This window comes from Centruroides sculpturatus, unplaced genomic scaffold, assembly GCF_000671375.1.
Source record: "Centruroides sculpturatus isolate CEXI.00-Female unplaced genomic scaffold, Cexi_2.0 scaffold274, whole genome shotgun sequence".
Taxonomy (NCBI): Eukaryota; Metazoa; Arthropoda; class Arachnida; order Scorpiones; family Buthidae; genus Centruroides; species Centruroides sculpturatus.
This window is the reverse complement of record NW_019384458.1, coordinates 549,434-577,407: the sequence shown is the minus strand read 5'-3', so window position 1 is coordinate 577,407 and position 27,974 is coordinate 549,434. Positions and strand designations below refer to the sequence as shown.

The window sequence follows — 27,974 nt, the reverse complement described above, 5'->3', positions numbered from 1 at the left end:
ATGTTCGATGATGATTGGGCACGCAAGGAGACAAGTTACGTGATTGACGTTTCTTACCTGGTAGTTGTACGTTTTTGCTAACGGCATGAAAGCTGTATCTTCGAGTACCTTGTCATGATATTCTTTAATAGTGTTTGGTTTGTACGATTGGATTAATGAAATTAAACTCCGTGTCCTAACAATCGTCCACGAGTGAATATCCTGCATTTTTTATTTTTTTGTAACCGAGAGTTGTACTTACATTGGTTACAATGAGCAACAGGAGACTTTTTGTCTCCCAAAAGTGAAGGTGATTTGACACCTTGATGACTGCTCTGCCACTGCTCGGGAAATGGCCTCTGGTAATGTCTCCCACAAGAAATTGTCTAGCGTGTCACGGCCTTAAGCTTTAGCAATTTGACAAAGACTGGTCACAATTCTAAGAGTTTGTCTATTATTTCTAGTTTGAGATATATTACTAAGTAAAACCTGTAAAAGTCACAATTGCAAAGGATTCTAAACTTTTTGGCTTATATGAGTTTTCTATCTTACAGGCTGAGTTTCTGAGTAACAAATGGATGTATATCAACAATTTGAAACCCAATGTATTGATACTTAGTCAAATAATTGTCATAATTAAGTGGGTTAATATTATGCTATAATTAATAAATTATTAAATATTATAATTATTAATTTACATAAGAGATGGTGCCTAACATCTACCTCTAGTAATAAATTCTTTAGTTTCTAATTATTAATTATAGCATAATATTAACTCAATTAATTACAGCAAACATTTGGCTTAGTAACAAATGGATACTTAATATTCATTTTGTATGAGTGTACATAACAAATACCAAGAACACTTGTCGAAATAACAGTTGCTGATTTATCAGAATCAGCAAAAATAACACTAATTTTCTGTAAAGTTATTTAGTTTCAGGTCAAGAAAAGTATAACTGCAAAATTGCCAAAAAAATACCAAAAATTTGTTGATTTTGATATCAGTACAACACAAAACATTGTTTATTGAACTTCCTAATGTTGACAATAATGAAATCTATATTCTAGTTCATTATTCAAAAAGAAATCATTAAAGCAAAGCTTGATCAAGCACCAAGAACATTGCACATGAGCTTTTTGCTGGCAATTTTCAGTTTCATTGTTATGGAAACTGAATTTAAACATAAAATTTTTGCATTTTTGAACAGTTCAAATTCTTATCTGATTCTAACCAGTGAGCTATCTGAGTTGCATAATTGCAAGTTTTCACTCTTCAAATGTAAAAGTTTTGTTAATTGCTACATTATGATTCTTACAGAAAATCAACAATTTTATTGAAATGTTTTATCAAGTGCAAAAAAATCCTCTATTTTCAATTTATTACTCCAAAAATGCTCATTAAACAAGAAACAAGAAAATAGTCATTGCTTCAAAATATGAGCATAGTTTTTTTTTTTTTACCAAGTTTCAATTTAAACATAGTATTTGCTATATTTATTGAAATTAACTCAAAATAAAAAGAAGAGGTTGCAGAAAATAAATTATTCATTTGTATACATTCATATTTCATTATGAATTATTATACAGAGTGACACAGACCACTTGTATGCCCCTTTTAAAATGAAGAGAAGTGAATTTTATGAAAAATTTAAATATTTTGATAAATAAATGTTTAAGATAAAAATAAAAAACCACTCAACTATCAGATAGTTGAATGGTTTTTTATTTTTAAGTTGAATTCTCCAGTAAGCAAGTACTGTATACAATTATTTATTGTTTAAGATAAAGTTTTATTTTACTTTATTTATTATTATTTTTTAAAATTTAATCTAAATCTAAATTAAAAAATATGTTTCATTTAAATTTAAAATTTGACTTTTGTCCTGTAAAGTTGAAAATATCACCTTTCAATAGTGTACCCAATTTACGTATAAAAATGTTTAGGATTTTTGATGAAACTCATTTTGCCTCATTTTAAAAGGGATGTTTGGGTGGTCTGTGTCGTCATGTATTTTTAAACAAAAACAGAAAGAATGCATGCCTAGCACGTGTTCTAAGTGAATCATCTTTGTGCTTTATCACTGGAGATGCATGTGCCCTCAAGTTCGCCATCTTTTCAATCAGCCTCAAATATAATGTCTGGAAGTAAGCAGGACTTTGTAAGCTACAATTTTCAGAGATACTGCATTGATAAAAAGTGAAAATATTAATCAAAAGATATCAAATGTAATTTTAAGTGTTGTACTAACAGTTCCTCCAAATATAATTGAGCTTGGCCATTGTTTATAATTATTGTATATACAGTATATTTAATCATATATCCGAATTCTTTATTTGCTACTACAGAATAAACAGGAAATGATCATGAAGCATTATGGCATGTTTATAATACTGGAATATATTGTAATTTCTTAAAACTGTCCTAACACAGTTTTGCATTATGTAATTCTTTAAAATGCCAGAATTTGTTGTGGCTCTATATAAGCAGCTAGGACATGAAATTTCTTGTTGCAACTGTTTCTGTAAAATTACATTTCTTATTCATTCAGCATTTTTGAGCCTGGTATATATGATTTATAGTTGAGTCTGCTTAAGAAAGTATCCTTGGGACTGTTTCATCATGCTCGCTTGTTCAAAATAAGAAAATCACTCAAAGTATTCAATTCTCTTCACTTTGTCATGTCTTATGAGCTCTATGTAAGCTATAACACTTTGAACTATAAAAATTCACTATCATATAATGTCACTGTTTTTTCATATTTGTTTCCATTCTTAATCAATTTTATTGTTCTGTTGAATAATCAGTAAGTACAGTATATTTACCAGTCACATTACTTTCATTTGTTCTCAGAAATAAGTAGGATAGCAGTCTGCAATCAGTCAAAAAAATTCATGAAGCAAGAATTTTACACGTCTGTTCACGATTGATCGGTCAGTCATGAGTAGACATGTAAAATTCTTGTTTTATGGATTTTTTTCATTTTTATTGTATCAGACTGGGAGTTGTATAACTTTTCACAAGACATGCCAAGCAGATCCATGCTCGTGATATTGGTGTCACAAGGTCACAGCTATTAGCAAGCGCCAAATCCGACAGAGGGCACTGTTTTTGAGCCAAGATGGCTGCCGAAACAGGTAAGGAACTGACCACGTGTTTGTTCAATGCCTGAGCCGATTCAGTTTCTATCGGTGACAACTACTGCGAGGACCAAATGGAGAACAAATCATTGAATTTATGTCAAATTCTAGACTATATCGGCGACAGGAAACGTCTTGTAGAAGGTGAAGCCATTTTGTATATATGAGATGTACAGTACACACACACACAAAACATAGTGTGCTACAAATTTTTGACTGGCTATGTTGTATAAGTGCTGAATGACTCAGCAGGATAGCCTTCAGATTGGCACTAATTTTAACTATTATGATAAATAAAACTATATTTTTATATTGGAACATGGTGTATACTGCTTAAAACATTTAAATACTTCTCACCTGTTAATGTGTAATAAACATGCTACATGTTTACAAAAACCAGACAGCCCCATTTTGCACATGCATTCTCCCTGTAATTGAGATGTATTAAAATGCCAATATCTGAGATTGCAACACTAAAGCAACAACATGAACTTCAGTGTTGTTGTTAGAGTTTAATCCACAAAATACAATGTGTCCAGCATCCAAAACGGCTTCACCTTCTACAAGACAACATTTCCTGTCACCGATATAGTCTAGAATTTGACAAATTCAATGATTTGTTCTCCATTTGGTCCTCGCAGTAGTAGTCACCGATAGAAACTGAATCGGCTCAGGCATTGAACAAACATGTGGTCGGTTCCTTACCTGTTTTGGCAGTCATCTTGGCTCAAAACAGCGCCCTCTGTCGGATTTGGCGCTTGACAATTGCCAGGTATTATTAACTTTTTCATGAATGAAGGCAATCAAGATGTATTAGTTGCAACTTTGACAGATTCAAGATGGTGACAAGACCTGGCATTTTTGATTGATACAACATGTCATTTGAATGACAAATTTAAATCTTCAAGTGAAAGATAAAAATATTTTGAATGTCATATCTGTAGTAATTGCATTTACTGAGAAACTAAAGTTGTGGAAACACAGTCTTAAAGAAAAACAATTCAAGCATTTTTTATGCTTAAACAATGAAATAGAAGAAAACATTCAGCTTTGTACTCTAAGATGGAGAAACATTTGAGAATAATTGTAGACATACAGCAGGACTTTAATAGGAGATTTGCAGAATTTAAAAAAATAGAACCAATCTGTCAGTTTGGATCATTTCTATTTTCAAATTTAGATGCAACAGTATTATCAACAGCAATAGAAAAGAAATTTAACAAAGAGGGAATTGCAGTATAGCTTGAAATAATAAATCTTAATGATTTGAATATCAAAGTCTTGCAAATGGGTGAGATGTTTGGCCATTAATTGCTAGAGAAAAATACCCTTCTTTAGTTAGCGTAGTACAAAAAATCAAGTTGCTGTTTTCCTCTGCATATATATGTAAATTCTTATTTTCAAATATGAATTTCATAAAGAACAAATATAGAAAACAGAATGACAAATGAGCATCTCCATAGCTGTTTGAGATAGCACAACAAATTATTTGCCAGATATTTCAAAAATAGTGAATGAGAGTGGATGTTAAGTTTCACATTGAGTTATAAACATACAGTATGTTTTTGTGGGTAGCACAACTGTTGATTTTTATATTATATGAACAATAAAAATAATGTTGATTGTGTTTTTGTATTTCCTTATTGTATTGTGCAGTACATAGTCAATGTTACAGTTGGTGGTGTTCACTTTGTACTGATTCATGCTCCCTGCCAGTAAGAATAGCTGGCAAATGTAAAACATATATATAAATGATTTCCTTATGGTATCCAATATAGGTTTATTTTGTAGGGTTGATACCAGCTTGGGAGCCTGAAAGTAAATTAGTAAACCTCTCGGGTTGCCAACCACTGCAATAAGAGAACTAACTAAAAAAATGTGAACATCTTTGATCCAAAATTTCACAAACTAAAAGAGGATGAGAAAACTGTAAAATGTAATTAATAGGATTGTTTCAGCTTATTATTCACTGGGTTTAAATTCTCTGGGCACAATTGCACCTGTTGGTTCAATGTGAAAAAAAAAAAAAAATAATAATAATAATAAAGTGTCTACTTGATTATCATTTCTCTAAAACAAAAAATAATAATAATAATAAAGTATCTACTTGATTATTATTTATTATTATTATTATTTTTTTTTTCCAAATTTCATATTTTTAAATTTTGTTATATACTGTACTTCAGTTCAGTCAACTGTTGGTAGAAAATTTAATATTCCCATTGTAGTCAGAGTGGGAAAAACTATTTTACAGTCCTATTTATTATGTCATTCGTTAAATTGTTATTTTCTCCATATTATTGTATTTTTTTTTCTTGAAAATAATTAAATTTAAATTAGTTTTTCATAATTAATTAATATTAAGTGGAATTTATTACTAGTTAAGTGGAATTCTTTTGGCTATTAAGATGTGTTTCTTTATGTACTCGAAAGTTTTTTTCAGGGTAAATTTGTTATATCCATTTTTTTGATTCTCAGGATCAATTTTAGTATGACATTTTTAGAGAAATTTTTACATTAAAATATTCAGATACACACTGGTGTCTTTCTTATCAAAAGAATAGTAGTGTGACATTTTAAAAAAGGGTAAGGTTGGCGTTGGAGTCAGATTTTTTGTTTACTGACTCCACCACACTGGCTGGCACAGTTGATTATGAGTGACGTTTAAATAGTACTTTATAGTTTACTATTATAAACATATACATATGCAAAATAAATATAATTCATAATTGCTTATAATTACTGGTCCTCATAAAATTATCCATAATTTTACCAGTCCACAATGAAAATAAAGGTTGAGATACACTAAATGATTCAGATTTTAATATTTTATTAAAAAGTTTCCAGCAGAATTGTTTATTAGAACATAACATATAACATATCAACCTGTTTTACAGACTGTCTTCAACTTATATAAGAACATACATGTAGAATAGAGTATGTTCAGTAAGTATATAAAAACCTGAATGATATAAAACATAACATATAAAATTATATTTGTAAAATAACAAATATTTGAAATTTTTTAATATTTAAATTTCTATATGTTTAGATATATGATTTTATAAACCTTATTGTAAAACAGATTGAAAACTTTAATAAGTAATTTTGTTGCTTAAATATATATCATGTTCAAAATTTTTAAACAAAGATCAAGAATAATTTAAACCATTTATAATTGTAATAATGAAAAATTTATTCTATAAACTTAAAAGAATTTAGAGTTAGTTTAAATTTGCTTTTTTAATTAAGTGAAATATTTTCATTCTAGGATAAATTTCTAAATGGATCCATTTCAATCAGAAAGTACTCTTGCTCCTCCAGGTACAACAAGTATTCCTTCTCCACCACCAATTGAAATAAATGCTATTCAAGTAATTATTTTTAACTTACTATATAATAAGTATTTGTGTAATATCTGTACATATTTTATCAAAATTATACATAATTCTCAATATTACAAGTCACTTTAAGAGTGTCTCTGAAATAATGATATACTTCAGAGGTGGCCAATTTTTGTGTACATAAGATCTACTTTTTATCTTAAAAATGTGTCCTGATCAACTTGTTGTAGTAGGCATAGTCTAAGTGGTGAGGGGGAGATGTGAAATACGTACTATGTTTAGATAGGTAAGAAAAGCCACAATTTAATTTAAAACATGAAGAAAAGATAAAAGATACTTACATTTTAAACAGAAGAAAAATTGAAACTGAATATTGTCATTTTTGGGGACCACCACTTCACCCTTCCTTTCTCTACCATGTCCCGACCTACTCTCTCTGTCCTCTTCCCGTCTTTCTTTTTTCAGTTTTACGACCCTTTGTCTACATTTCTTATTCCCCTTTTACAACTGTATGCAAATGGATTGTACTGTACATAGACCAACAAAACCGCATCTCAGAGAGGACACGGAGATCCGATATCACTACAGTTGTGTTTGCGCGTTACATTCACACGTTGTGTTCAGTTACAAGTGTAACACATTAATTCAAGACATCGCAAGCAATCAATCAAAATTGGCTTCACGATCAACTTGTTGGCCACCCCTGATATACTCTATAAAATTAGGATAAACTGTTTTTATATGATGATGAAATAAGTTAGTAATAAGTATTGTTTATATGCTTATTACTAACTTATAGATGATGATAATGAAATGCAACTGTAACAATTAATCTGAAATTTACTTAATTTAAAGAATTTTTTAAATTCATAACATTGCAAAATAAAGTATATGTATTTAAAAGTTTTTAAGAAAAAATCAAATATAAAAATTAGGAAAAATCAAAATTTATTCTTGATTTTAGTTTGCCCATTAAGTAATTTCTTCCATTTCAAATTTATTTTAGTTTTCTAGGTCCTAAAGCATGTCTTAAGTAATGTTGAATGATACTTAAAATTTTTCATATCTAAAGGATAAATTATTTTTGTATATACAGGGTGTATTTTTTATCTTGAGACAATGAAATAACTTAATTAGATCTCATTATTTTGGAAAAAGGTATAGACAAAAGTTGTAGGGTGTTGAGGGGCCAATCAATTGGTGATGTGGTCACCAGTTCGTGTGAAATTACTCATTACAAACAGGGCCACATACAATAAAAGATTATCATTTATTCTCTATATGAATTATGGCGCGACTGTACAAGTTAAAACACGAGGTGTTACTACACACGTCCGCAAGGTCCAAAATCCAACTAGAATGTGTATGATGTCATAGGTCAGGTCAGGGGTTCCCCCTTGTGGCGGCTTTGGAATTTATCGCCAAAGCTGTCGCCACAGGTGACTTCAGATGTGACCTTGACCTTCAAGGTCATTTGGAGGTAAAGTGTTTTTTCAATGGGAACACACATTTTTGACCACGGAAATGGAAAGAGCAGGAAATTTCATAACCAGAGCACCTTTGACCTTATTGTCTAGGTCAAAGGTCAATATTATTTAAAGGTTAAAATTATAAGCATTTTCTAATGGGAAATCATACTTTTTATTACTGGAATAGGCAGGGAGGTAAAAATTACATTTTTTCATGACCTTTACTTTGAACTTTAAAAGCATTCACTACTTTTAGCACTACCAAGGAGTAATGATGTGGTGCAGTAGTTTTCTGCTCCCTTTGAGGTGCTTATTTTCAGTGAGTCTTCTTTCCTCTCACTATCGTGGTGTTTGTTTTTGGTGAGTCACTTTATTTCTTACTATTGTTTGAGATGTTGATTTTGGGGGAAAATTTTATAACAAATGTTCAAAATGATGCCCTTCCACTTTAATGCATCTATTGAGCCGTGCTTACAATTATCATGCTTGAGATGACCTTCAGAGTTTGGAATACTCAAGGTCATGGCTGATTGTGAAATTTCCCTCTCTTTCCATGTAAATGTAAATTTTACCTCCCTGTTTATTCCAGTAAAAAGAAATATGGTTTCCCATTAGAAAAAGCTTTTAATTTTAACCTTAAAATAATCTTTACCTTTGATCTAGACCTTAAGGTCAAGGGTATACTCGATTGTGAAATTTCCTGCCCTTTCCATTGCCAGGGTCAAAAATATGTATTCCCATTGAAAAAACAGACTTGACCTTCAAATTACCTTGTAGGTCAAGATCAAGGTCACATCCAAGGTCACAAATTGCTTGCCTCTTCAAAACCCTATAACTTTTGTCTAAACTTTTTTTACCTTTTAAACAGTTTTTCCAATACCGAGAACAAAAATCAATAAAAATAAGAAATATCTTACTAATAAGACTAAATAAAATAATTAATTTTAAAAGCATTTAAAATTAGTTAAATTTAATTTTAAAGATTATATTTGAAGTGACTTACATAAGTAAGGTATAATGTATTTTTGGTGGTTGATTAAATCCATTTTATCTCTTAGGAAGCTTCCCAGGAGTTAATGCAAAGTACACTCATATAATGGCAAAAGTTAACATATCTCCTTCAGACTTTCAGTACACAATTCAAATAATGTGTGAGGCCGGGACTTCGCCCTTTAGACAGAGACCGGCAGTCGAACCAGAGCCAATAAACTGATGACTTATTTTCATAAACAGAACCAAGGCTGCGAGGAAACAGGGTGCGATACGATTTAATTGTTACATTTCAAGATCTAATTGACACATCCTCAATCTTAGTTTGTGAGAGAGAGCAGGAGATCGACCGCTGAGGAAATTTCAGTGGTCACCTTACACAGAACTCAAAGCAGAAAATGCAGGCACTCTTTCAGAGGGGGTGTATTTTCTGCTGGCTGGGACCGTATGAACCCAGCTGCGTCTTCTCCAAGGCGAAAAAAACACATTGGCAGAAATTAATGAGACAGTCGCTCGGGAAAGAGCATGATCCGACCCCGGGGGGAGTGGTCCAGGTGGGGATGTTCAACAACTCCACAGTCCAAATAGTGTCCTTAGCAGCAGATTGGGTACCAATAGAGTTAGGAGAGACCACTGTTTCTGGCCAACCAAAATGTGGGATTTCAGGCGAAGATAGTATAAAAGCCCGAAATTCCAAGGACACGGAACGGTTAGAAGTAGAATACTCAGTCCTGTAGATCCGTACATGGAGCATCCCCTTTAGATGGCCAGATGGCTAAGCTGTCAAGGTAGCAGTATAACACGGCACTTCTATAGCATGGATTCACTCTAACACGGTTCGAGAATTGGGAATATCTTCCATATAACATGGTGGTTTTATAACATGGTTCGGGAATTGGGTAAAACCCTCGTACAAAGTGAAATGTAATAAAGAGTGTGTTCTTTTATACTTCCATGTAACCAGTGGTGATATTCGAAATATTTAACAAAGGGTTCGCTAACAGAAAATTTTTCCTTAACAATTTTTTTTTCGCTCAAATGGTGCATTAGCAACATTAGCGCAAAAAAACTGACCTTAAGATACTATATAAATAAAAAAATTGCGTTCGCAAAATTAAGTCAGTTAAAATTTAACATTGTTTATGCCCAAACTATATTTTTTTTATAAATAATAAAAAAGAGTGTTCAAAATGGTTTATTTTGTACATATTTTAATATTTTTCATTCAAAATATTTTATAAACATAAAAATTGGCTTTTTTTTAAATCAGAAAAAGTCATAGGGAAAGCAGTTACACAAGAAAAACTTTTTCTAAATCATTTATTTTATCGTTAGGTATTATTATAATAATAGACAGATGTCATCGTCTCTCGAAATACAATATCTTTCTTATTTCGCTGTCGATAGCTCGACACGTGTTCCGCAGCCATCTTGCATTTTCTCGTGCGCGTGGGATTGTGGGATCTCTCTTATGACTGGATCTAGTTTCGAGAACTCTCTCGAGTCGATTGCGATTGAACCTCGTTTCAATCTCGACTGAAACTAGGTTCAATCGCATGGTCGATGGAGATTGCACCAGGCGAACATAGTATAAGGCTCTAGTGTTACAGAGTATAATACGTATATTTTAATATATTTTTTAAAAGAAACAAAACCACTGAGAAACGTTACGTGTATTTAACAACGGGTTCGGAAAACTTCGAAAATGTTAACAACGGGTTCGGCCGAACCTGTGCGAACCCGCTGAATATCACCACTGCATGTAACTCTGCATGAGCATTCTAATTGTTTTTGTGGCTACTTTGAATGCTCCTTCAACAATAATCCATTTAATGGTTAAATTTTACAATTGGGACCCTTCTTTTGCCTCTAAAAGCTCATTTTAGAATTATAGATTCCTCCATCCATCCATCCTACCATCGATAGTGCGGATACCACCATATTTCTTTCACCATTGATCCTAAATGCCTACAAACAGCAGTGCGCGTCCGTTGCAGAGCGACTGCTATTAATGAATGCACCCAAAAACTGTTACCAATTGATGATGCTCATGCTGAGATCATCATATAGGATGAATAATCCTCTGGTAAAATATTTACTTAAATAATAAATAAGTATTTTACCTATGAAAAAAATGAATAATAAATCCGATTTAAATAAGGATTTAACAGATGTTTTTTAATTTTTGGAACCTAACCCCCCTTTTCTCACTAGTTCTTTGTTTCATATAATATGAATTTGCATAACACAGCAATTTTTTGGAACGTAACTCTTATGTTATACGGGGGTAACCTGTATTACTTATAGTGTTGTTTTGAGATGACATAACTTACACAAAATATATTCATTTATTATACTTTAAATTATATTAGGATATTTTAAATTTGGTATGTCAGATTGAGCTTAATTTCATAATCTTACCAAATGTATTATAATTGAAATATTCAATGAGACAGAGCAATATGGTTAAAGAAAATTATAAATGCATGAGAAGCATGATATGTATTCCATGTCCATTGTAATATTTGCCATTTTCTTTCATTATATTCTTTGAACATTCTGCAGATGTTTTTGCTGATAGCTTTGATGCCAAAGGACTTTTGTTGTCATCCAAACTGTGATTTCATTTCTTTCCTTTATTTTTATGTGAAGGCATTAGTAAAATTTTATCCACATGCCACTCTTTCTCACTATTACTGATGACTATTCCAAGTGAGGCTTCCTTAATTAATGCAAACTAAGTTCACATCATTATGAAATGCATCTCCACACACTAATTGCAAACATTACAGTTTTTATTCAAATCACATAAAAACAAACTTTCCTTTCTGATTTTCACCATCAAAATCAAAACAGGAACAATCTTCAGAGTACAAAAAAAAAGCTATTTTCTTTTGAATTGGCTGAACATCACAATTTTTTGAACATTTCACAGGAAATGATTTCATGGAGTGTTCAAAAAATAGTTACATGGTTTGCTTCACTCACTTGCCCCATGGACGTTGTCCACTTCTTCAAAAAATTTTGACAATTTAGCAATTCTTGGTGCCACTGTTTCTACTTTTTTCCTCTGGGCCACTGTAGGTGGCCCAATCCCCTGCTTGGCTTTAATTGCTTGTGCCATGGGCTTTTCCTCCGCTTGTTGGAATGAAATTTGAAAAAATTGTATACCCATAATTTCCCACTATCCTTCATCTATCTTTCCTTAGTCTTGAGAACGGAGTTAGATAGATGAAATTCAAGATGAGAAATGCAAACCTTAGGGACAGGAGGTCTCGATTAACTATATACAAACTTCTGATGCAAACCAGAGATCATGTTATGTACATCTTCAATTCAAAAATTTTCCATTGTAAGGAGTTAGATAGATTATGGCATGACTCTGTTGTTATCAGGAAAAGTATTATGTACAAGGGCAAGATGCTACTAATTTGAGGTGGAGGGCATATATTTTAAATAAAATAAATAAAAATATGACTACATTCTTTGANTTGCATTTAGGCATGTGACAATGTCACAATAAATAATTGCTCATTTATTGCAATTAGATGAGTAACTATTATAGCTCATAGCTTTCATATGTATAGAGCAGTTATTTCAAAATTGAAATTGTTATATAATAAAATATATGAGATACAAGTTAATTAAAATCATATAAATTATGTTAACAAATTAAATATATTTTTTATTTTTAACTTTTAGAAATTATCTAATGATGATGATGATGAAGAAAAAAATATAAAACTTCCTCAAGCATTAGAAAAAGTACTTGCTCTTAAGACTGTAAGAGCACAACAATTAGGTGTTGATCCAGATTCTGAAATCACACCGTGTATGTATCAATTTTAATTATAGAAAATATGTTTAATTATGATTATATTTTACAGTACTTACAAAAATATAATAATGATACATTTTTGAATGTTTTTGTAGTTTCTCAAACTTCTCAAGCAAAAGGAAAGCCTAAATCTTTAGTCGCAGTAGATGAAATTGAAGATGATGAAGGCGATGAGGAAGTTACTTCTCATCCAAAAGAGGTAATTAATATATATGTGTCTATATAAAATTATTTATGATTTATAAAAATAGTTAATAAAATTCATATGAAATGAAAAAGAAGAAAAACACTTTAAAATTCTTTAATTGTCTGATTATTTATATTGAGATTAAGCATATTTTGGGATCCATAATTTTTTCGTCTGATGGTTGTCTTCATTTTTTAATAATTGAAGACAAGTTCGCGCAAATAGGGATCACCATTTTTTATTTTTGCGTTCATGACGATACATTTCCGGCGACCGACCTTCCTTTCTAGGCTACTAACCACCAAAAAGTTTAAAAATGTCCTTTTAAAAACACAAAAAATTTCCAATTAAAAACACAGATTTTCTAAAATCAGAACTGGTGTTATACGAACGTCTTTCTTGTTACCATCTGTACTTTCTCGGGAGTGTTTCGGCCTTTTATCCACAGAGAAGAGAGTGCTGGAAAATGTAGATTAAACAGGTTCCCCCTGGTGAGAATATTTTACAGTCGTAATTCGTAATTTTTTGTCTGATGGTTGTTTTTATTTTTTAATAATTGAAGACAAGTTCGCTCAAATACGGATCACCATTTTTTATTTTTGCATTCTGTGGATAAAAGGACGAAACACCCCTGAGAAAGTACAGATGGTAACAAGAAAGATGTTCGTATAACATCAGTTCTGATTTTAGAAAATCTTTGTGTTTTTAATTAGAAATTTTGTGTGTTTTTAAAAGGACTTTTTTAAACTTTTTGACGGCTAGTAGGCTAGAAAGGAAGGTCAGTCGCCAGAAATGTATCGTCTTGATTGCAAAAATAAAAAATGGTGATCCCTATTTGGGCAAACTTGTCTTCAATTATTATAACATATTTTGGGATTTTAATGCCCCATTTTTGGATTTGAATTAAACAGAATATAAGTAGAATATAAAGTTAGAATGAAAAAACAAATTCAAACTTTTAAATAAAGCATTCTATTGATGTATATAAATTATAAAAATAATAATTAAAAGCAAATAAAAAGGTGACTTAAAAACCAATTAATAAATATTTTAAGATTATCTTCATCTCATGTTACTTACCAGATCCAAGGTACTAACTTTAATTTGTTTTTTCTTGTTTCTGATAGATTTGGTATTCATGAAAATGGTCAGTTTTCTGTAATCCTTATGGAAAGGGTTTTTTGTATTATCCATCACAAGCTTTGACTTGTCCCATATTATTTGAACCTTTTTGAGATACTCAGTTATATAAAATGATGATAAATTAATAAATGAAAAGCCTATAAAATTTTCATCAAAATTTAGTATGAATTATTTAGTACATTTATTAATTTTGTGTAAATGAGATTTATGATTAAATTATTCATACATTGAAATTTATTGCTTTTTAGCAAATTATTTTAAAACATACTTTAAAAAATTTCTTTATTTCAGAATATTTGAAACAGATTTTGTATTTAAAAATTTACAATTATAATTATAGTTTATTACAGAATTATATAAATTATAGTTATTATATATATTGAAAAGATCTCATTTTTCTTTTCAAATTTTAAATGTATATAAATATCTTATTACAGTCAAAAAATAAGAGACGCAAAAAGAAGAAAAAGCGTAGGGCACGACAGAAAAAATTGGAACAACAAAAAGATAAACCAAAAGTTCCACAAGAAGAAAATAAAGAAAATACTGTTGATGTTGATGTAGAGTAAGTTTCAAATGATAAATTCATTATTGTTATTATTAGTAGTTAAAAATTAAATTTAAATATATAAATATTTTTAAACAGATATGTGATGGAAAATCTTGAACCGACTGATCCTCTTTATGCTCAGTTTGTAAAAATATTTGAAAAATTTAAATTAACAGAATCAGATAAAGGCGATGAAAAATCCGATGACGCACAAAAAGAAGCTTCACGTGAACCAGTTCGTTTAATAAAAAAACCTGCTGATTTGGATGAATCAGATTCTGATTCAGACTATGAATATATGATGGTAATTATAATTATTATAATTATAATTTATTAATATAATGATTGTTTTGTTTATTATTAAACAGCTTTATTTTGTTATATCACATATAAGTCAATATTAAATTGCTATGTTGTCTAAAAATTAAAACAAAAATTAGAAGATTTAATCTTGTTCTCCTTAATATCATTAATGAAAATTTGCCCATTTTGTGCAACTGGGCTTAGACAGTTATATATTGTGTATATATGCAAAGTTTAGCAGACAATAATGTTGTAAAAATTCAATTTAGATCCAGTATATAACATATCTATTTCAGAAACAATTCTAGCATTAATGTCACTAGAATCACAATTTCATCATTCCCCTAAAGTCTATTATGTGTCTATCAAGATATCAAGATTGTCAGTCAGTAATTCATGATTAGTTATAGAGATAAAACTAAAACAACTGATAGTTTACAATGAAATAGTAAACAAAACCTTATCAAATAAATAAAATACAAAATGGACAAGTGTTCTTTGGCCTCTGATATATATATATATAAAGCCAAAGAGCACCTATCTGTTCCAAAATCAAAATGAGATAATGTACCTTGACATTTTTCTGACAATACTTGCATCAGTGTCAAAAGACTGTTGTCTTATTTCCAATAGTGGCAGAGATAAGGGCAGTATGTCACAGTTTGGGTTACACAGATACATGAGGACATGAACCCTTTCACCTCTGACACAAGTGGTGAAATGTCATACATAAGAAGACTGTGCAAATTAATTTACTGAGGGATGACAACATTCCTGGTGGTTCCCAATTCTAATTATGTTAGTTAGAAATTATTTGTAGTTTTTTTTAAATATGTTAAAAAGAACTGTGCTTGCTTGGAAGTCTGCAAAGAAGACATTGGGTCTTTTACCTCAAATACAGTATAGATTATTACTTTGTTGCAGTCAGATTTACTCAAAGAAAAAGACAACTAGCTTGAAGTCAAAGGACACATGTCTATCCATTTAATCTTTTAAAGATTGCATGATGGATCTGAGTCATGCAATCCTATGTCACAGAGGACATTGCTGGATTAGACTATATAGAGAAAGCAACAGCAAACAGTTTGTATTTTCTGAATTAGAAGTGTACAGAAAAATTAAAATAATTTTTTGTTTCTTTTGAAAAATTTCATTTTTATGACATATTCTTTGGCTTTTGAGGTATTGATATAATAATACTTTTGAAGTTCTTTTACAGCATATTTAGATATATATATATATATACTATATATACTCTACTGTATATATATATATATATACAGTAGAGTATATATAGTATATATATATATATATCTAAATATGCTGTAAAAGAACTTCAAAAGTATTATTATATCAATACCTCAAAAGCCAAAGAATATGTCATAAAAATGAAATTTTTCAAAAGAAACAAAAAATTATTTTAATTTTTCTGTACACTTCTAATTCAGAAAATACAAACTGTTTGCTGTTGCTTTCTCTATATAGTCTAATCCAGCAATGTCCTCTGTGACATAGGATTGCATGACTCAGATCCATCATGCAATCTTTAAAAGATTAAATGGATAGACATGTGTCCTTTGACTTCAAGCTAGTTGTCTTTTTCTTTGAGTAAATCTGACTGCAACAAAGTAATAATCTATACTGTATTTGAGGTAAAAGACCCAATGTCTTCTTTGCAGACTTCCAAACAAGCACAGTTCTTTTTAACATATTTAAAAAAAACTACAAATAATTTCTAACTAACATAATTAGAATTGGGAACCACCAGGAATGTTGTCATCCCTCAGTAAATTAANAAAATTTGTGAATTGGCAAAGAAGTTTGATCTACCGGAATTGTCGGTCAGAACAATTATAAAAGGCAAAGAAAAAATTCTCGAAGCTGTGAAAAATGCTCAATCTTTAAATTCAAGCATCATTCGTAAATGTCACAGTATTATCACTGAGATGGAAACAATGTTAAAATTATGGCGTAATAATCAAGTAAATGTGAAAAATTGTAAAATAATATAGGCTTAATTTGTTATACATATGTATTATCCAAGATTTTATTAAACATTTTTTTCTAAATTATTGTTTTCTTTAGTCTCTGGCCCCAATTAAAAATTATTTGTATGTATTTATATGGGAAATTATACCCTGACTTACGCGAATTCGACTTACGTGGTTACCACTCAGTCCCACCTATCGCGTAAGTTCGGGGTATTACTGTATAATCAAATTTTTTAATAAATTTTTTGTTTTGTTTTCTGAAGAATTTTAGAAAGTATTATTATAATTGATAATGATAATTTCTAAATTTCTAATTTAATTAACTTTATCTTATTTGATAGAGAAAAGAAGAAGAAAATAAACCAAAGTTATCAAAGAGGAAGTTGAAAAAGTTAAATAGAATGAGTATTGCCGAACTGAAACAAGTAAGAAAAAATTTTATCGTAAATTTTGGTTTTATATTTTGACATTAGGTATTAATAATTCTAATTATTTTATAGAAAGTCAGTAGGCCAGAATTGGTTGAAATGCATGATGTTACTGCAAAAGATCCTGTTTTGTTACTACAGTTAAAGGTAATAAAATTTATATTTTATTGGTTTATTATAATTTTTTAGGAGAAAACATTTACATTAAATTTTAATGCCAAATTATTAATTGGGCTATAACAAAGTTAATTTGATGATTAGATATAAAACAATTTTGCTACAGGTAGTGGGTTAGGTTGCCATCTAAAGAGTGAATAAAAAATTATTTCTAATTATTAAATTTAATTTAGAATATTTAGAAAAAAAGATCAGTCCAGAGCAGGTCTCAAACTTGTAACTCCTGCTTACTATGCTGATGTGTTGCCAGTTATGCTACCTGGATGCCCATCTGATATTTTCTTTCAGAACAATTAGTTATTTAACTTTTATTAAATTATTTTTTTAAAAGATTAAGAATCATGTCCAACGATCAGCCCCAGATACAGTTGCCAACATTGCCTACCATCTAGAGGTGAACGGCTGCTGGCCACACAGAAGACTGAAGCAACGATGGCAAGATGCTATCAGTGCAGACCTTAAGGGCTCTGCACCTGAACCCAGACGATGCACTCGATTGAACAAAGTGGCACTTGAAGATCTGAATAGCAGACCCTACATCTGTGGGACAATACTATGAAGAAGAAGAAGAAGAAATTAATTATTTAACTAATTTATACATAACCATACTGGTCAATCAAAACACCAGCTGGGGCAACTTGTACCTATTGTCCTCTATTGTTCTTTCAGCCAACTTATGCTTTTCCCTAGCATTGTGTATGTGTAGTAACATAAGTATGTATAGTATATAGTAACATATATATCAACCTAATTCAATTATTAATGCAAGACAAACTGTTGGATTATTAACTGGGCCATACAAGGCTAAGATAATGATTAGATATAAAGCTGTTTGGCTTTAGGGAAGTGGTTAGGCTGCCATCTAAAGATAAATTTAATAATTAGAAATAAATTTAGAATATACTGGAAAGAACTATAAATTTAAGTTTCATATTGTTTCTTGTTAAGACATTCAATATTTGACAGCAAAATCAACATCATGTAGATAGGTAATTTTATTTTGAAGAAAAATTGTTTCTGTTAAATATATAGATTCAACTAATCATATTTCTAAGCTATTTCTGTAATAAAAAACAAACTTCTTGGAATCAAAACAACATGAGAAATTAAATAAACTTCAACATTTTAATGGTGGATTGCTTGCGATTAAAGTTTCAGCTCAAATATAATAAACAATAAATACAATTATTATAAGAAAGAAAAGAACAAAACTTTTGAGAAATACTCTTGATTAATCACTTGCTATTGTGAATTGAGATTAAAAGATAGTACATACTAAATTTACATTACAGTGATTTACATGTAACAACACTTTCAATTTTAACTTATTAAAAATCTATTATAATCCATTTACAAAACCTTTTAAATATTTGATTTACAATTAATGTAACTTAGTCATTTTTTATCTTTTTTTATTATGTAATAAGGCTACAAGAAATACTGTTCCTGTGCCAAGACATTGGTGTTTTAAAAGAAAATATCTTCAAGGTAAACGTGGTATTGAGAAACCTCCTTTTGAATTACCTGATTTCATTAAACGAACAGGAATAATGGAAATGAGACAAGCTCTTCAAGAAAAGGTATCAAAACATTATTGTTTGAAAGTGTACTAATTATATTCTAGATATGTTCTACATTTATTTAAACAATAATTTTTTTTTAATGATTTAATATGTAATAAATCATGAAATGATCATTGAACTTATTTATTAAAGATCTATCTGGGGAATTGAAACAAGTGGACTAGGATTTTATTGCCAGTATTATACTTTTTTTTTTTTTTTCCACTTTAACCTGTGCTGTGTTGTTCCCAAAAATATTTGTGTTGACCTCATTGACCTGCATGGGCGATCCCAAATATTTTCGTGTTTACATCGGAACATTTTTGATACTAGATGTCGCTATGTGTCACAATTTTTATATTAAAACGAACTTTTAAAATATAATTTTTTTTGTTTCTATATTATTCATTATATTTATTTTGTTTTTGAAACATAAAAAAAATAATATTTTTATGATACAGTAAACACAATTTTTATTTTAAAAAAAAATTAGGCTTAACATCGACAAAAATTCGACAGGGTGTCATCATCAACAAATAAAAATTTCAACATCGAATAGGTTAATAAAAATATTGCCAAGTGGCAATTTTGCACTGTGCAGTGCGACCCCTGATTATTCACTTTTGTAACCACTTAAAAGGGGTTTTTTGGACAAATAAACTGAAATGTTATATCCTTTGAATTCAACGTTCACTCAAGTTTAAGAATTACTCAGAAGACAATTTAATTCATGGAAATTTTATTTAAATGCATTTCAGATCAGAATTCTCTCTGATCCCACTTCAGTTCATAAACAATAAAATTGTTTTGTAATTTACAGTTAAAATTTTTTATAAAGATATAAACTATTAAAATATATCACTCACAAATGCTACAATCTGCAACAGAACCTACATCAATATCTCAGACTTTTCAAAATCAATTACAGGAACAATCAATCTGCATAGCATATATGACATCATTCCACACGTTGTCTATTAACATCCTGCTATTCAAATTAATTATGTTATCATTATTTTTAATCATTATATGTTTTTTAAATTTTCATAGATATACATCATTTTCTAGAAACAAAATTTTAATATTATCTTTATTAATTGTATAATTATTTTCACTGCAATGTATAAACCAAAGTGATTGAGTATTTTTTAATTTGATTGATGCCTCTTGTTTTATCCTTTTTTTCCAATATTCTTCCAGTTTCTCCAATATAATGGACTTTATCTGCACATGTACACAACATTTTGTATACAACACCAGATTTTTCTAATTTACTTTGTTTAGTAAATGTATATATTCTTTAAATTTTTAAAAGTAACTCCTGTATTACTTCTATTTATTGTTATGTCTAAGTAATTTATACAACCTCTAATTTCATGTTTTATTTCAAATTGGATATGCTTATTTAGGTTATTTGAAAAGTTTTGTTTTTAGTTCATTTATTTTTTCTGAATTGAATACTATTAAAACATTATCTACATATCTTACTGTAAGGATTACACCTGGTAAATTAGCTAATTTATTATCTGTTGTATTCACACAGATTTCTGCACATTTGGGTCCTATCACAGAACTCATGCTAATGCCTTCTTTTTGACAGAAATACCTTTTATCAGTTTTAAAATAATTACCAAAATACATTAACTGAATTAGTTTTTGGATCCAACTTTGTACATCCAGTGATTGTAAGCTTGCTTCTATCATTTTCCATTTTATATTTGGATACATCAAAATTACATTTAGACATAATAGCTTGTATGCAGGTTCAAATTTTATTTTTAATATTCTGTTAATTAATTTATCTGCCGATGTTATTCTGTAATCAGAGTGTAGGTTATCATTTAGTTTCTTTTTAAGATAATGCTCTAAGTTATACAAAATAGAATTCTGGAAATCAACGAAAGGTCTACATTTTTCTCTGGGTTTATGAGTTTTGAATCAAATTTTTAAAATAGGCATTCTGCTGTTTGATGGATCCAATATAAATTGTTTTTCTTTTGTATCTATCCATTTTTCTTTATATAAATTTTGTATAATTATTCATTACATTTATATACCATTATTAATGTGTATTCTGCACAACAGTGTTGTGGCAAGGGCCTGGGCAACTGCCATTTAACACATGGGGCTGCAAAATCTGTTGAAAAATGCATTGACAGAATTAAATAAACTCTTTAAAAGGACTTTAAAGGTTTATTTAGTTTTTATTTTCAAAATCTGTTGACTAATTTTTAATTGGCAGAACTTTGGTATTGATGATAAAACTTATTGGCATTATTAAAATTTGAAATAAAATAATTAATATTTGAAAAGTATGTTTCCTGGTTTAAGAAACAAATGTAATTATATTTTAACTGTATTATTAGTAACGTTCTTTAAATATAAAATGTACAAAAATATTGAATTAAAACTCAAAAATAAAAAACAAGCTTAGGTTTTATCTATTTAACAATATTTTGGTAAACCAGTTAAAGTAAATTTTAAAGTGGTAGAAAGTAGATACTTTTTAGAATAAGACTAAATATTTAAAGTTTGTAATCTTTGTAATGAAAACAGAAATAATAATTTATTGTTTGTTTGTTTTTAAAAATATTTTATAAAATGTATTTTATTTTTAGGAAGATGAAAAAACACTGAAAGCAAAAATGAGAGAAAGAGTGAGACCAAAATTAGGAAAAATTGATATCGATTATCAAAAACTGCATGATGCTTTCTTTAAATGGCAAACCAAACCAAGGATGACAATTCATGGAGATTTATATTATGAGGTAATAATATTTCAGAAATAATTATGTTATATATAAAAGGTAATTTTCATTACATTTCATGTTGAAAACTTACACTATTACATAATAAAATAGTTGTAGCCAGCAAAATGTGTGCTATAAAAAACTGTTCTTAAATTACAAATAAATAGGGGGAATAAAGAAGCAAATAAGACTTAGACACAAAATTTCTCAGTATACATTTTTTAAGTTGCTTTCACAGTTAGATGAAAATAACTTATTTACTCTCAGCATACAAATTAAGTCACTTAACATATCTGCATGCAAATTAAGTTAACAATATTTAATCAAACATAATTTCTCATTTTTTTCTTGTCTATCTGTAAGGATTCTTCACTTAATCACCATTTTATTCAAAATAACTTTTTCAATAGCTGTTTCCATATATACGTAAGATATTAAATGCAAGCTTACAGTGTGGTGGATAAAAACAGTATAAGATTGACTTGCCCTCTAAAGTTCATTTCAATCACAAACATAGCTAGACTTTTGAAATTTGAAAACATGATGATTTCAAACTTTAAAATGATTAAAAAAAAATCAGCAATGAGTTGCTTAACTTTCCTGGCAATATTTAAAACTGCTTGTGGTGCCATCTGTTATGATATACAGTAGAGCGTCGTTTATCCGAAAGCTGGTTATCCGAAACGTCCGTTATCCGAAAGCATTCCAGTCAGCAGATTTAAATTTTCGGTAGTGCTTTGGCGCTGCAATTTTCGGCTATTTCTCGGGCTACTCAAATATTTTACGTTTTTGATACTAAATTAACATCTGAAGTATAATTTTTTATTGTTTTTATATTTTTCAATAAATTTATTTTGTTTGTACAAAATAAAAAAATAATTTTTAACGATACAATAGTCTTCGTTAGGCTTAACATCGACGAAAATTCAACGCAAAGCGACACGCAACGGAGAGAAATTTCAACATGGGATAAATTAATATATTTTTTCGTACATGATTCGTTATCCAAAAAATAAGTTATCCAAACCACCCCAGTCCCCAATTTATTCGGATAAACGACGCTCTACTGTATTAGTAAAAAAATTTTTATACTTTTAACTATTATAAAATGGCAAAAAGCTTAATTTTGAGGGTAAGCATGGGTTTTATAAAAAATTGTAAATGCTAACAATGAATAAAATCATCATTTAAGTCTGACCCTACTCAAGAAACAACACATGATCCCCTTTATTTTTCCATCCCATTGAACTTTAACAAAATCACTTTAATTTACATTAATCCCCCTAATACATAATCCTCTCTACAAAATTTCAGAAATTTTCAACAAAAAGCACAGGAGTTATTAAGCTTCAAAGAGGGTGAAGAAAATCATGCTCCAAACAAACAAACAAACACAAACATCCATACATACAGATAAAACCCCCAATTTTTTTGCATTTCAACTTTTCAAGCTCCCTTGAGTCCAAAAATTAAAAATCTTGGAGAGGGTCATTTTTTTGTCCAATCACCATATTTTTCCTCTGTAATGTATAACAGAGCTGAGAAAGTAATAAAAGATTATATATGGTAAAAACTGCTCAAAATGGAACTTGAATAAAACAGAAACTTACCTAAATGGGAAAAATTCTTCAGAACAGAGCAATTTCCTATGTTAAAAAAACCTGCTGAACTGAAAAATAGTTTGGTGCCTTGCAATTCCAATTTACAGAGGTTTTACTGTATATTTATAGTATGGTTAATTTATTTATAATAGAGACTATTTATGGATTTTTTTAATTGTTTAGAATATTTTAATATTTTCAGGGGAAAGAATTAGAAACACGTCTAAAAGATAAAAAACCTGGTGAACTCAGTGACGAATTACGAGTAGCATTAGGAATGCCCACTGGACCTGTAAGTTTAAAATTTAATGGCTAATAATTTATTTTACATAGTTTTATTGTCATGATTTACTTTTATTTTCTTTCATAATAAAAGATGTCAATATTAAAGATGGAATATATATACACATACACATTCCGTCTTTAATACTGGATAAACCTGTATGTGTTTATTTTAGTTTCTTCAAATAATTCTTGTAATTACTATATCAATAAAATATACTTCTTAATCAAATATTCTTTTGAAAATGATGTTGTAATTTAAAGTATTTTGCGAGATCACAAAACAATGGCATTATGCTATGCTACTGTTATCACATTCTCGCAATAATAATAATGTCATTCTTAAAACATTGTTATTGATTATGTTATCAATAAACTTTTAAGATGAATAACAAAATTCTAAAGTAAAAATATTATATAATATACTGGTAATCGTTAAGCATTTTATTATTATAACTTGATTATTATTAGATTTTATTTTTAAATTAAAAATTCAGTGTTTAATTTTTAATAGTGCAAATTCAAAATTTGAATTAACTACATCTGTATTATTATTATAAAGATTTTATAAATTTGTTTTCTCTTAATTTGATCATTAACTCACAAAATTAGAGAGAATTAAAATCATAGTGATATTTACATATTACAGTAAAACCTCAACTTAACAGACTAATTTGGGCAAGGGGTGTTTGTTAAAGCTGAAAGTCCATTATATAATAAAGTAGGTTTTCCCAATGTATGTGTTTGAAAATTGACAAATGAATTAGTTTAAAAAAAATTGTATAATTAAAATTAAGTATGTATGAGGAGTTTAATTTCACAGGAAAGTTTTCTGTGTGTTATTGCTTATTTACACACCATAATTCTGAGGTTGTAATAAATGAGTATGAATAAAAACAACGTTTTTTTTTTTTGGAAAAGACACTGTGAGGAGTGACTCTTGAATTGAAAAAATAAACCTGCTAATTTTAAATTACTTTTTATATGTAATTAAATTAACAGGATGTTAATTTTCACATATGGCATATAATACGGACCAGAAATTTTGTCCATTAAATCCATAGTCCATTAAATTGAGATTTTACTGTGTTAAACCTATTTTACCTGGATAATGCATATTTTTAATTAGTTTGACTTTCATTAAAACAAATTTTATTACTAAATAATAGAATTATTTAAAACTTTGTATGATTCAAAGTATAGTTTCATGGACCAAATATTCATATTTTATGACTATTTGATCCATGAAATTATATTTTAGGAAAGAATTTCATTTCAAATATTAGACTACTCCCTTATTTTACTAAATCAAGCAAATACAGTTAAATCTAGCTTCTACACACTGTTATCTTGGAAATATCATCATTTATAATTAAACCATAATTATTTCAGAAGTAAAAACAGATTGAATTGTAAAATTTTATATGCAAAAATTATATTTCTCTTGTTAAGGATAAGTAAATTTTATCTTTTATATATTTTTAGAATGCCAATAAATGTCCTCCACCCTGGCTAATTGCTATGCAGAGATACGGGCCTCCACCTTCTTATCCAAATTTAAAAATTCCAGGTTTAAATGCTCCAATTCCTGATGTAAGTTTCTGGTATGTCTTAATATTTATTTATTATCTTTATGTTTAGTTTGACCAAGTTTTTAATAAATTATAGAGCTGTTCTTTTGGATATCATGCCGGTGGATGGGGTAAGCCTCCTGTTGACGAGTTTGGACGTCCTCTTTATGGTGACGTATTTGGAACGCAGCTTTCTGATAATCAGGTATATATTTTATTTTTTTGTGTATACCATTTTGAAATAATAATAATTAAGGTAATAAAAGTTTAATGATAAATATGATAGGGCCCTGCCATATGCAACCAGTACATTTCATGACACTCATGTAAGCAGAAATGTGTGTAAAATAGCACCTGAATTAATTATTAAATACCTACTAATATAACTATCATATTGTAAATGTATTTATATAAAAAAAATATAACTATTATGATAATGTAAATATGAAAACTTTTTAAAACTGTTTTTGTGAAGCAGACTTTTTCTCACTGAACCTAAAATTTTAATTTTTTTCTCTAAAGTATGAACCTTGTAGCTTTTCTTTGGATTATCAGAACTACCAGCAACACTACTGCATTTTGGAGTCATGTTTGCAAAGTAATTAGCATAAATGAAATCAAAGAGAAGCACTGATATCATGCAGACTTGTTAAAAACAAGTATTCTAGATAAAGACTGACACATTCCCCAGTGTTTAGTACAAAACAAAGAAATGAGTCACATTTCTTTGTTTCTCAGAACAAGAAACTGAGACTTTGTGCACCTAAAAAAATGGGACAGACTTAGTGCAAAATGAAGAGTATTTTGTGTAGTTTCCTTCTTTTTTAATCATCAATAGTGTAAACCTGAAAAAGCATGTGGTGAGTCCACATATGGTGGGTTCTTCTGTATTTCAAATTTAAATTATAGTTAACTGTATTTCACCTGTAGTTAAGTTGAATGTTGGATTACGTTGAGAATAAGGCATTTTGATATAATTTCGGAATTTAATTATACAGCCCCAGTTAAATGATGAAGATATTGACCGAACTCTGTGGGGTGAATTAGAATCTGAGTCATCTGAAGAGGAAGAGGATGAAGAAGAAGAAGATGAAGAGGAGGAAGAAAAAACAGAAGATGAAACAGGTCTGGTAACTCCGGCTGAAGGACTGGTTACTCCAAGCGGATTTAGTTCTATACCTGCTGGAATGGAAACACCCGATATGATAGAACTGAGAAAACGTAAAATAGAAGCCGAAATGGAAGGGTTTGTATATTTTAATAATGTTAGAGAAAAGTAGTCAACATCATAAAAAAAGAGTATCTTATTATTTGTAATCATTTCAGTGGAGAAACACCAGCTCTGTACACAATATTACCTGAAAAGAAATCTGAAAAAATTGGTAGTGCCATGATGGGTTCAACTCACATATATGATTTATCTGCAGTAAGTTATTTTAATATTTATTATGAAGATTTTTAATAATATTTAATCAATACATTATTGTATTATATAAATTGAGCACATTTCCTAGAAAAGTTGCTTTGTTAAGACAGTTAAACTATTCCTGCTTTATGTTAGCTGTATAGCACTAGTGCACCGAGGTTCACAACTGCTGAAGGCAGAAGTTAAGATGGCTGATCTTCAGATTTATTAGTGATGGTGAATGCATATGTTCTGTTATTGTTGTTTACCATATAGGTAATTGCATTGTTACACAATATTGCAGTCTCTTGATCAGCTGCTTCCAATATTTTATAGTCTCAGGGACAATTCTGCATCATTTCTAACTAAACATTTTTATTCATACAAAACAACTTATACAGAAAGCCAAACAACAATGCCAAGTAGCTGATGTTTAGAAGTGTTTCCTACGAAAATGGAAATTGCTTAAAGCACCCTCCAGCAGCTTAAGTAAAGCAGCTTTACTAGGAAACATGCCCCCTAATTACCAAGCAATTTTTATCTGTTACATGTCAATATTTTCATATCTTTTAGGCTATTCCTGGTGGAAAACCGAAAACACCGGGCATGGTTATTTCAGGTACCACCTCCGTTCCTCCTCATGGTATTGAAGTTGCTCTAGATCCAAGCGAATTAGAAATGGATACCGCAGCAATGGCCGCCAGATACGAGCAGACTGTCAGGGAACAACAGTCTCATCTTCAAAAAGAAGATCTGAGTGATATGGTTGCAGAACATGCTGCAAGGCAGAGGGTAAATACAGTACAATTATTATTTTCTTTTTAATCTATTCAAGTTAATTATCATCATTTAAAATTTTTTACAGAACAAAAGAAAGAAACAGCAACAAGACAGTGGGAAAGCTCCCAAGAAATACAAAGAATTCAAATTTTAATTTTATATTAATATTCTTTCCCAAATGTTTTAATTAAATAAAATTTTATTTAAAGAATCGAGGTACTGAAATATTAACATTACCATATTCCTTAATTGTACGAATGACCAAATTAAGTTTACGTTTGTGGTTACAATTGTAATATTGTATGACAAGGTTATAATTCTTGAGTCACAAAATATAGAGATGTAATTGTGTAAGTATTCAATGTATGTTTGGCATTGAAGTAGATGGTTGTTCATTCATCTTATGTGTAAAATAGTTTTGCATATTAAAATAATAATATTTCGTTCATCTTAAAGAACTTTTGTAATTTTTAATATTATTTA

The 27,974-nt window shown here is 29.4% G+C and overlaps 1 protein-coding gene across 2 annotated transcripts; it reads left to right on the top strand.

Moving 5' to 3' along the window:
- The first annotated feature begins 47 nt into the window (after nucleotides 1–47).
- On the top strand, nucleotides 48–27,946 carry LOC111620739 (splicing factor 3B subunit 2-like). Of its 2 annotated transcripts, none has more exons than XM_023362735.1 (17): nucleotides 48–66; nucleotides 6,392–6,494; nucleotides 12,626–12,755; nucleotides 12,857–12,960; nucleotides 14,529–14,656; nucleotides 14,738–14,945; nucleotides 17,277–17,360; nucleotides 17,436–17,510; nucleotides 18,968–19,120; nucleotides 21,721–21,870; nucleotides 23,656–23,745; nucleotides 25,221–25,328; nucleotides 25,404–25,511; nucleotides 26,305–26,552; nucleotides 26,633–26,732; nucleotides 27,285–27,503; nucleotides 27,577–27,946. In XM_023362735.1, the coding sequence occupies exons 2-17, from the start codon at nucleotides 6,405–6,407 to the stop codon at nucleotides 27,643–27,645; spliced, it is 2,064 nt and encodes a 687-aa protein (XP_023218503.1). In that variant the 5' UTR covers nucleotides 48–66; nucleotides 6,392–6,404; the 3' UTR covers nucleotides 27,646–27,946. The 2 variants fall into 2 exon arrangements, with proteins under 2 accessions (XP_023218503.1, XP_023218501.1); XM_023362733.1 differs by lacking the exon at nucleotides 48–66 and adding an exon at nucleotides 154–341 and having other exon boundaries at nucleotides 27,577–27,645.
- Nucleotides 27,947–27,974: the final 28 nt, after the last annotated feature.